The sequence below is a fragment of the Coccinella septempunctata genome, chromosome 6 (genome assembly GCF_907165205.1).
Source record: "Coccinella septempunctata chromosome 6, icCocSept1.1, whole genome shotgun sequence".
Taxonomy (NCBI): domain Eukaryota; kingdom Metazoa; phylum Arthropoda; class Insecta; order Coleoptera; family Coccinellidae; genus Coccinella; species Coccinella septempunctata.
In genome coordinates this window covers 11,494,267-11,506,269 of record NC_058194.1, presented here as the reverse complement: position 1 = coordinate 11,506,269, position 12,003 = coordinate 11,494,267, and the positions used below count along the sequence as shown (strand labels likewise).

The 12,003-nt window shown below is 34.7% G+C and overlaps 1 protein-coding gene across 1 annotated transcript; it reads right to left on the bottom strand.

Moving 5' to 3' along the window:
* Positions 1–2,429: 2,429 nt before the first annotated feature.
* Positions 2,430–11,655, bottom strand: LOC123315169 (pyruvate dehydrogenase E1 component subunit beta, mitochondrial). The gene is made up of 4 exons (XM_044900765.1): positions 11,518–11,655; positions 11,151–11,455; positions 10,672–11,091; positions 2,430–3,007 (listed from the first exon to the last, which is right to left on the bottom strand). Exons 2-4 carry the CDS (start codon positions 11,428–11,430, stop codon positions 2,625–2,627), a joined length of 1,083 nt encoding a protein of 360 aa, XP_044756700.1. The 5' UTR covers positions 11,431–11,455; positions 11,518–11,655; the 3' UTR covers positions 2,430–2,624.
* Positions 11,656–12,003: the final 348 nt, after the last annotated feature.

Genomic DNA, 12,003 nt, shown 5'->3' with positions numbered 1-12,003 from the left:
GACTATAGATACTCTATAATCTTTGGTATTTCACAGAGACAACCTTGTCTTGTTGTTGTCTCTGGTATTTCAGATTTCAGCCGCTCTTTCTGGGGTCAGACGCTGTTTAAGTCCACTCTGGGTCAGACGTGCTCTTGGCGTTGGAGGTTACTTAACGCTCTCACCAACGACAGAATGAAAGTCCCGAGTGTGAAATTATACACATATCCACCTTTTCGGCCCCTTTGCCTCAAAAAACCCAAAATGAAATGAATTTCATAAATAATGGGACCAAATCTACTCTTCGCTATCGATGAGTTTAATCAGTACTACCCTTGAGTATTAACGTATTACCCACACCTGTTTGTGACGAGGAGCTAAATGCTCATACACGTACCGGCGTTGCCACGTCTACCTCTCATACTGAAACTGTCAACTTCGGTACTGAAACTTCAACCAGCTGTCAGATAGATGTCAAAATAAAATTGTGAGGTGTTGTGTAGGCAAAAATAACACATCATTTGGAATATTATTTTACTTTTATTTAAAATACGTACATTGAAATGCATTATTTTTGGTTTTTAATTTGATGGTGGTGTTAATCCTAGTGATTCTTTAGTGTTAAATGTGCGTTATTAATGCCAGTAATGGTAATGAAAGTATTCAATATCTTGGGAAAGTCACACAGTATATTAGCAGGAAGTGAATAATTATGCCATTTTCTCGTTGTGTTGTTGAATGTGGAGGCCGAGGAAACAGTGTTAAGTTTTTTTTTTATTCCGGAAGAAATTTCTGTATTTCAGCATAAGAAGCTTCACTCAGATTACTTGACGAGGAGACAACAAAACTGCTATTATTAGGAGAGCTGACTTATACTAGTTATATTTTTATTTATACTCATTATATTTATGCTGTTTTTCTAACTAGTTCTATTTTGTATCGATTATATTTTTATACTGTTCCTGGGCAGGAAGACCTGAGTTGTTAACCCTTGGAAACATTGTTTCAATAAAGTTTATTACTACTACTATAGTGTTCCTGTTTTATATATACCTATATTGAATACACCTTTTCAATGAAACAGTGCATCTTTTCAAGAATATTTAATACAACTAAATTACATATTATTACGAATTTACATTTTGAGAAAATATTCATTCCATCTCTTATTACCCGTACAAACGCTGTAGAAATAAAGGCCAGGAACAATGGTCTACCAGACGCATTCCATATGGATCCAGAGTTTCACAATCCTCATAGCAGTATTTTATTACAGGTTGGTCATTATTCCCTTCTCTAAATATACATCAATTCATCTGTGCTAACCCTTTTGTGAAATACTTTCCTCGAATATTATGTTCCAAATATTTTATAGAGTAACCTAGGCAAAAGGCTAATTATAAAGTATTTGTAGGCTGCTATGCTCTGAATGCTCTCGTACATCTGGCTTATCTTCTGGGAATAAAATCCGCCACTTCTTGATTTGTTTTCAAAATTTCAATAAATTGGTACTCTTTGTATTCACTGAAAGAAAATTTATAGTTAATTCAGAAATCTTGATATATGATGATGATAGTTATCATATCAAAAGTTTAATATCAACTTACTTTTCATATATCTATTACAGATTGCCAAATATATATTCTTAGAGCTCTAGATGAAGTTAAATACCACTCTTTTATACCTTGAAACAACGAAAATATTCATCAAGTGAGGAGTTTTACTTGTAATGACGCTTTTGCTTGTCTCCACAATTTTTGTGAGGCTAGAAGGTTGGAGGGGCCTATAATGGTCCAAATCTTTGTTTTGACCGAGAGGGTCTTTCGACCAGGTTCAGTCTTCCAAGTAATGATTCTAATGTTCTTCAGTTGTTCGAGGAACGTTACAGGACCCTTATGTTGTTATATGTAGATATATCAGTTCAATTTAACGTTCCGCTGAAAACTTCTTGTTGTTAATCATGTTGTAAGTGATTGCAACCCTGTTATTTGTGTTGCATTGGTCATCTATTCAATACAGATTTTCTGATATAATTATTACCACAATTTCACAAAGAATATTAATGAAAAATGTAAATAATAAACGGTCTCTGATAACAAAATAAAAATAAATAAGACACGTGAAATGAGTTGACAGGCTGTCAGAGATGAACAGTTGACAGTTTTCAAATGTTCTGTGGCTTAAAAAGTAGACGACAGACGTGGCAACGCCGGTACGAGTATGAGCATTTAGCTCCTCGTAAAAGTAGACGACAGACGTGGCAACGTCGGTACGGATATGAGCATTTAGCTCCTCGTCCTGTTTGTGATAACTTCACTTTTGTTGAGAGCAACGCTCCACAGATGATTTGCCCCTCTTACCTCCTCCACGCTTAGGAAATAAGTGATACCGACGAATGTTTGGCGGATATTATTATTTTGTAGGATTTTTTTTGGAAATATACAGTTACATAACAATCATAATTTATTTAAAATGTTAACAATAAATAATGTGAAATATTTAATTATATACTTTTGAGTAGAGTAAGAAAATGACCATTTTTGCAGGAATCTGAAATCTAGAAAATTTGTTGAGCTAAACTGTAAAAACAAGGGACGTAAATTGAGTTCATTCAAATTTGGCTCGCATCTTTTCATTTCGGGAATTTATTTCACTTTTAAAAGTTTTTTTGTTGCTTCCACGACGTCGTTTGCTCTGGGGAGGGCTGCTGCTTCTAATCCAGTGGCATATGGCATTGGAACATCAACTCCAGTCAATCTTATGGCAGGTTGATCCAGATGGAAAAACGATTCACTTTCCATTATTCTAGCTAAAATTTCGGCTCCTACGCCACAAGTAGGCCAACCCTGTTCAACACTTATAAGGTGGTTTGTCTTTGCTACTGATGTAGCAATAGTATTCATATCTAAAGGCCTAATACTTCTTAAATTGATTACTTCTGCCTCTATCCCCTTTCCTGATAACTCTTTCGCAGCTTCTAAACAAGTTTCAACTGCTTTGGAATGTGCAACCAATGTTATGTGTTTGCCTAGAAAATTGAAAACATATATGTAATCAATCGGATAGAAAATTATAGAGCAACGAGACAAATTGTTTTATACAAATGAAAATATTATCACATGGGTTTGAATCTGGTGTATGAGATATGTCTTTTGGAGGTCGAGGTCCAAACATTACTTTTAAATTGAATATACATTTATAACATTATGGAGTTCAGTGATAAATGAAAGACTATTCTTTAATGAACTAATTGACCTAAATAGAAATATGCAGCGTTTTACACGCACTATTTTTTTAATTATGACCCTCATAATCCACCTTTAAGATAGGATTAAGAGGATCGTTTCGGAATTTCATAGATTTATCTATGACTAGTTTCCGTTAGAATTTCGACGGCGACTGCACAAATTTATGAATGTTGAAGTACAAATACAGTCGGGCATGTTCTTTGCCCAAAATATTTGTTTATTATTATCAGGAGAAAGTGATATATTCGACTGTTTTCGAAAATAATCAGGACGAAAACGTATGCTACTTCAACTTTAGTAAGGCCCAGTACTTTCACCTTCGAATAAATTTTATTCACTGTCAATAAGTATCCGTCAAATAATTTCCTATCTGAAGGATACCTTATTTCGGTGCTTTCAGATGAAATTAACGTGCGTTCAAAAAAATTCGTCGTCAAGTAGGCTATGGAATTTTGAACGTCGATATTTCGTGCCTAAACGTAATTCTTAGCTCGTGCTATACTAATAATTTTCCAGGTGAACTGTCATTTTAGCATTTTGGATTGTTGTTGAATTAAAATTATCAGCAAATTATAAAAATGGTTTTTACGGACGTGTGAAAGGCTTTTACTATTGAATCCTACTTCAAAATTGGAAAGAAAATTGAAGGAGAATGGAAATATTCTGTTCCGGCGACTTCATAGAAGCCTATGTTGCTGTAGATTATTAAGTATGAATTTTTCCATTGTACTGTTTTGCGATGTGTTGACGAAACAGGTTTGTTCAAACAAAAAAGGAAGTGGTCGACCAAAGAAGAAAACTCCAGAGTTCAGCAATAATGAAAACATCATGACAGAAGCTTGACAAACCTCTGTTTAGGTTTTATCTCAAGTGGCTGGAGTATCCGTTGGCATATGCCACCCGATTTAAAAAAAAAATATCCATTTGTTTCCATAAAGATCAGAAAACTGAAAAGGTTGTGATTACCTAACCTTGTAGCATCCAAGAAAAATTGGAGTTCAGTATGCATCAGTCAAAGGCAAAATGTGGACCTACTTTCTTTTATGGAACTTTAATAGCAGAACGTGATGAAGGAGATCATGCCTTTTTATATCTGCATTGAATTTTAATAAATTGTCCAATAGCTATTTTTATGTAATTCAGTTCTTTTAGTTTAGTCATGGATTTTCAGTAATGACTGAATCAATTCAATACCTATTTATAGAGAATTAATAAACATATTATTGAGAATCTTACTGTGATTTATTCATTTGACTGAAGTTAGCTAGAACCTTCTTACAAAAAAAAAACATAATATCACGATCAATTCAAGATTCATGTCTCTTACGTATGAAAATAGTGGACGGATAAAATTTTTACGAAGAATTTTTCTAACTGCCTCAGATTGTTCGGATTCTTGTCATCTTACTCAATGAAAGAAATGCTTTTCGAAAGTTGGGTGAAATCTACAGATAACTTTTCCTAAAAAGTGAATTTCCGTACAAAATTACGATATATAGGTTAATGTCATCATTGTTTACATTTTGGGAAGATGAAGTAATTCAAGGAAAGACATACGTTCAGCCACCGAACATCAGCCTTCAAAATTTCATAGCCTACTTGACGACGAATATTTTTGAACGCACGTTATTTGACGAATAACAATTCTATGGAAACATGGTATACTGCTTTTCACTGATTAATGTAAAATAAGACACCGCATTGTAGAAATTGTCATAATTCCAACTAGAAAGCAAATATTTCGTGAAAATCACACAAAGAATAACCGTACATCCAGAATCTAAAAATTTCAACCAATTATGACGTACCGACATTCGATCTATGACAAATAAAATCTTATTAACGAGTTTCAATGACAGATTCATTCGTTGAATAACACTATCTGAAACTGAAAAGTCTGCATTTTTACTTATCCTAAGGCCCGGTACTTTCACCTTCGAATAAATTTTATTCAACGAATAGTGACGTACCGACATTCGATCTATGACAAATAAACTCTTCTAATTAAGTTTCAATGACAGATTTATTCGATGAATAACACTATCTGAAAGTGAAAAGACTGCATTTTTACTAATCTTACGAATAAGACTTAATAAATGCGAATAAATTTATTTATTCGCACGTGAAAGTACCGGGCCTAAGAATAAGACTTATCTATCGAATAAATTTAGTTATTTGCACGTGAAAGTACAGGGCCTCACTGTATTAAGCAGAGAGGCGACAATTGTGGGATCATTTTTATTGGCCATCTGGATCACGTAGCAAATTCAGACAAAATTTATTTATTTACGATTCATGTTCATTATTTTTGAGTTTAATTTGGAATCTAGAGAGTATTTTAATGAAAGTAAAATGTACCTAATATGTAGACTGTTTCGGTATGCATAAGTTCAACCTAATATACTGGCCATTTGTTATCTGTAATACTTGTAATAGCCTAGTTAAATATTGTTTTTTCGCCATGTCAAGATGTTCAGCTTTAATTGTAAATTATCAATACTTTTCAGCTCCTCTAGTTATGACTACTACCTAGAAAAGTAAAGCTGTTAGTCTTTTTCATATATTGCGGAAATGAAATGCACGAAAAAATAGTTATACAGGGTGTTTCACGAGTAAACGAACTAACGAAAACCGTGAATAGAGGACAATGAGTTGAGTTCAAAAACACTTCATATGTGTGTGTGTTGGGTACGCTGTTTCCGATATACAGGGAGTTTTCTCAAATTTTCGTTTCGTTATACCTCCTGATATTTTCGGTCGATTCGACTGAAAACTCATTATCAGGTTAAAATTGTTAGTTTCAATTAAACAGAACATTTAAATTCGACAAAACTTGAGTTTTGTCCCGGTCCTGGGCTCATCGAAGCCATATTCAAATTCAAACTCATGAAAAACATCCTGTATGTAGTTCTTCATCATTATTTAAATATTTCAGTTATCTGCATGTACCATTGTCTCAAATTACATGAATCGTTGGTATGCCCTATTCGGGGATTATTTTTAATGAATTGTTTTGTGGTTCATCTTGAGAAAACAACGCGTCCTAAAAATGGATTTGAAAATGTTCAACTGACTTTCTTTGTTCTCAATATATGTCTTGCATTTGTTTTTGATATTTACAGCATATGGTTTTCAGAATAATCATTTACAGTGATAATAAGCTTTATTATTGATAATGAGCAAAGTTGGAACTAAAAAATTAACCTATCATGAAAATAATTATGTATTATAACTTCAGAATGAATCGCTTTTCATGGGAAACGTGGACCTATTGCTATTATTGGATCTATGAAGATCTATGGTCTTATTACTCTTTGTTATTGAAACATTGATCATATTCATGCACAGAAAAAATTATTTATCAGTATTTTAGGTCCCTTCATCGAGTTGAGTAGTTAAAAATTTTCAGAATGCTTCACAAATTTCCTAATAGAGAATATGCAGACGGGTATATTGGACGGGTACGACCCCAGCATTGGCCTTCTAGGTCTCCTGATCTGACACCCCTCGATTTCATTCTTTGGGATTATTTGAAGGCCAATTTCTATGAAACAGATATCCTCACAAAGGTAATTTTATTAGATGAACTAAATGCTGCTCGCGATGAAATTCGTAGAAATCCTCATGTATTAAAACGAGCAGTTATGAGCCTCATAAAGAGGATCTAAAAGTGTATAGAAAGCGGAGAAAATTATTTTGAATACCTAGTTTCAATTATTAGTTTCAAGATGACGTAGTTTTTTCTTTCCATATTTGTGTATTATCAATTACAAAACATTTTATCATTGTGAATGACAACTTTGAATTACCGAATATGATATATTATAATTGTACAATAGGTAATTAAAACAAAATATTTGTTGAAAAAAAAATTTCAATTAAGAATTTCTAGTTCCATTTTCATGAGGTGCTCTATTCCTTAGAGATGTCTGAACACAAAACAATTATTCATAAAACATGATGGGTGAGGCAACCCAATGATTCGTTAATTTTGAGACAATCAAAAAAGCAGATATCTAAATTTTTTAAATTATGATTAAAAACTACATACAGTGTTTTCCATGGGTTTGAAGTTAAATGAAGCGTCACTGAGCCTGCTTCTGATTTTTTTTCAAATTTTAATGGTCTGTTTCATTGAAAGTAACAACTTTCAGCTGAAAATGAATTTTCAGTTTCAATTGATAGAGAATTTCAGGAGTTTTAGCTGAACCAAAATTTGAGAATTTTCAGAAAACCCCCTGTATAACGGAAACGGAGCACCGAAGGCACTTGGGGTATTTTTGACCTGCGTTACTTCTAGTTGGGGAGACCAAGAGGGAATTTCGGAATTAACTCGAGTGTGTTAGATTAATATAGGAAGCGATACATGGAACACTGTAGAGTACCTCTACCTAAATTAAATCGACAAACGTCCTAAAAAAGTTTACATTCTCAGAGTGGTGGATTTTTTCTTATTTTGAAGCTACTGATCCAAGAATAACGCAAAAAATATAATCTGACAATTTCAGCAAGCCCAAACAACAAAAATTGTCAATAAAGGTCTCGAAAATCAGTTTATTTGAAATATCTCTTTTCCTGGGCATCGAATCGTTTTTGCAATCTTTATAAAAATTGTAGAGCATAACATTTTCCACAAATTTCGTCCGAAGCCAAACGTTTTCGAGATATATGTCGATGAATGCGAGACGCTTAGCGATACATGGAACTTCAAAAAAGCTCGAAGGGATAAATTTGAGGAAACGGAGTGATATCGATATCGGATGGTTTCGTCCTTATTTTTTTTTTCACGAAATTTATAAACCTGGTTAGTGAGTGGAATTCTATCTACAACGACCTTGCTGGTTTACTGATGGCTTCAGAACCAGTCAGGGATCTGCAGCCGGAATCTACAATCGTAGACCGCTGACTGAACTCAGTGCCAGTCTGGAAAAGTCGGCGACAGCATTTCAGGCAGAAATCTTCGCCATTGATCTATGCTCCAACCATTTGCTTAACATGGGTTGGGCAGGTAGGTCAATAAAAATCCTAACGGACAGTCAAGCTGCGATTAAATCTCTGGCAGCAGACAAATCTCAGCACAGGTATTTGAATGCAGATCTAAACTCTCCAAATTGGGAAGTTTAAACAGACTGCAACTGATATGGGTACCTGGACACTCTGGCTTCAGAGGCAACGAAGTATCGGATGCTCTAGCCAGAGAAGGCGCAACATCAGCGCTTATTGGCCCGGAACCAGGTATAGGAATTTCCAATTCCTTAATCAGGGAACGAAACAACAGCTGGATAGGGCAAAAGGTCCTGGAGTACTGGCGCAACCGTCCGGGACTCGCACAGGGCTACTTCAGTGGCTCCCAGCCCATACACCAGTCGTTGGCTGGGATTTTCTAGAAGCAATCTGAGATTTATCATGGCGGTTTTCACAGGACATTGTAGACTCAGAGCCCATCATAAAAAACGCAGCATCGTCAATGGCCCGCTCTACAGACTCTGACTCTGCTTAGAGGAGGACGAAACTATTGAGCACATCCTCTGTGACTGCCCGGCGGCAGACAGGGTCAGACTTGGAGTATTTGTTTCTCTCAAGATGGTCCTAGAGGAACTCAAGAACCACTCCCCCTCCGACATCATATCTTTTTGAGTAGGATGGGATTGGAGGGAGAGATCTAGCTCCGTAGAGCTAGAGCTTGCCTGTGTGCTACAATAGACCGCTTGGTCGCAATGGCAGGTTTGGTTTATCCGTCCAACACACCCAGCCATCAGAAATCAGTAGTGAGTGGAAACAGAAAATTTGCATCAGGAATATCAACGATCTCCAACTGAACAGAAATCATCATTGAAATCAATTTATGTCGGTTGTAACATAACTCGTCAATAATTCTTGTACGAAAAATTCTGAAGGAAAATCCCGTCGATTTCTAATTTCAAAAACAATTTATCGTTAGTTTTTTTGAATATGATATTTCTCACTCCTCCGCTTTATTTTTTCAAATGGGAATATATGGATTGTGATACATCAAATGAAAGGCAATTTGATTACTTATTCAGCGATGTGGCTAAAAGTAGAATTGGTTGTGCCGTTTTTTATTGAAAACTTACGAAATCATTTACAATTCGTGATTGGAGACTGCTGCAATCAGACCAGTATTGTTTTACTGATTATTATTGAGGGAAATCCACTAATACCAGTTTGTGTATTGATAATTACCAATTTTAGATCAATAAATGTCTTGAATTGCTAGTATTCATGAAAAAAATTCCCACTATCTTCTGAATCAGCTGATAAAACAGAGTAATATTGTTTAAATCCGAACCTCTTAGGTCTTTAATCATAATACAATGACATTGATTCAATGAGAGCCAAAACTATATCTTGCCTTCCCCATGATCTATAAAATTTGAATGTTGATGCAAAGGAAACTTGTACAAATTGAACTGAAATTAGAAATAGGAGTTTGTGTGAATGTTATCAAAATTCATATGTATATCGACTAATTATGTGGAAAAGTCCTCTCTTTGGAAAACAGATTTGTTCTTTTTGCAAATCCTTTCATTTTGAGGTTATATTCCAGGTTAGTTAATTCAACGCCTATTATTTGTGACTAGTTTGAAATTTTCAAAAATTTTGGCATGCTATGATGACAACATAATATATATGTCCTCAAACATTGACTAAACATTCATTTCATCATAGAAAGTACTGAAAATTGTCACCTTCACAAGAAAGTAGTATTTGAAGATTTGCTTTCCAAATTATGAAAACTTCACTAAGCTTCTCTCATTAGCACAAGATAAAGATATTTTATACTGATTAAGATATATTTTTTCATGAAAAATCTTATTGAAGCACAAAAATGGATTTTTGTCTTCGATTTTTTCATCAATTTCAATGAGTTAACGTTTTCAGTCAGTGTATTCTGAAAAATGTGGGGAATTTTTCAATTTTCGATGAAAATATAAATATAGGGAACTCTAACGATTTGTCAAAATTAGCTAAGCGTTCGCTGTCGTGGGGCACACAAGCTTTTCCCTCCACTGATTCGAGTGCTGTTTTGGTCGAGTATTGTGTTTTGTGCATGTTTTTGGAAAAAATGTTCTTCCCGACGTTAGATTAGAGTGATAAGACTATAGCTTTTTCAGAAATGCCTCTTTATAGTGATAATAAAAAGCTTTGTGTGCCCCACGGTAACGAAAAATCAGCTGATTTTGACAAATTGTTAGAGTACCCTATTGGTTTTGAAATAGGTTATTTTAGGTTGGCACCCCTGTGCCTCTTTTTCTCTCTCAGGTGTAGTCCATGTATATTAAGTCTATATTAAGGCCGGGTAAAGTTCAAATTCAAAATGGAATGGAATTATCCAAGTTGATCTAGGTTCAAACTTAAACTCAGCTTGAACTTAAACTGTACAACTAGGCCTAGAAGTTCACTTAGGCTCTTCAGAACTAACCTGATCTTTCTACCTTGGCTTTTCCTAATGGCAGAAGGAAATCTTTAGATAATGCTTGGTCTGACATAGGGTACTGAACACCATATAAGATTTCATTTTCCAAGAATACTACTGGATCAGGGTCTCTTATTGCTGATTTGAGAAGACCCTTTGCATCCTCAGAGTTATAGGGTGAAACTACTTTGAGGCCTGGGCAGTGTGCATACCATGCAGCAAAACATTGAGAATGTTGGGCAGCAACACCGGCAGCTGCTCCATTAGGCCCTCTGAACACAATAGGAACATTGATTCTTCCGGCAGACATATAAAACGTTTTGGCTGCCGAATTAATTACCTGATCGATAGCTTGCATGGCAAAATTGAAGGTCATGAATTCGCATATTGGTCGCAAACCCGCCATGGCTGCACCAACAGCCAAACCTAAAAATATCACCTTAATATACTAATTCTTCAAATTTCATTCAACCCAATCAACTCACCTGCAAAACCCATCTCTGTTATAGGAGTATCTATTACTCTTTTATCGCCATATTTCTTCCATAAACCCCTGCTTACTTTATAAGCCCCGTCATACTGGGCAACTTCTTCACCTAATAAGAATATTCTTTCATCTCGTTCAAGTTCTTCATCTAGAGCCGAATTTAAAGCATCTCTTACTGTCATTTGTTTAGCACAAACATATTTAGAGGTCGAAAAAGCCCTTGTATTTTTACTTATTTTAGTAATATTTCGCACATAAAATGATTTAATTGATGCCATTTCAAAGGAATATATTGTCAATCAACTGTAAATTGATAAATAATTAGAATTGAAACACTGCAGATCTTTATTATTATCCGTTATTACCTTAGAAATTTGAAGGTGACTGGAGGACACAGCACACAGCAATGGTGAAATAAAGAGGTACAGAAAAGAAAGCTGTTCTGTCAAATAAGAAATTAGAAATTAACCTTTACCTCTTTGGCTCTGGCTCTGTGTTCTGTGCAATTTTTAGTCAAAGTCAAAGATATAAGGTTTTTAGTGGGTCACTGATATTATTAGATATATAGATAGACAAATATGCCTTATTAAAGTAGCACTTGAAGCGATGGATTCATATACACACTCAACTCCTTTTAAAAAATATTTCTTATTCTAACTGTTGAATTCTTCGAACTTGAAATCAGTTCAAGATGAGTAAAGAAAATTCTGAACAATGTATATCTTGTAAAATAACAAGTGTTTCTGCTTTGGTTGCTATAGGAAGTTATTTAATCCATCAAGGGATAAGAAGTAAACTAAAAACATATTTAATTCTAGGAACTGGTGAGTGGAAATAGATATTCTGTTCAC

Bases quoted from the DNA above. Each gene is read 5' to 3' on its own strand.
- LOC123315169 (XM_044900765.1), bottom strand. From the start codon at position 11,430: ATGGCATCAATTAAATCATTTTATGTGCGAAATATTACTAAAATAAGT. The intron at 11,092-11,150 runs GTGAGTTGATTG...TGATATTTTTAG, and splicing joins AACAGAGATGGGTTTTGCAG to GTTTGGCTGTTGGTGCAGCC. The intron at 3,008-10,671 runs GTTAGTTCTGAA...TCAATTTTCTAG, and splicing joins AGCCAAGGTAGAAAGATCAG to GCAAACACATAACATTGGTT.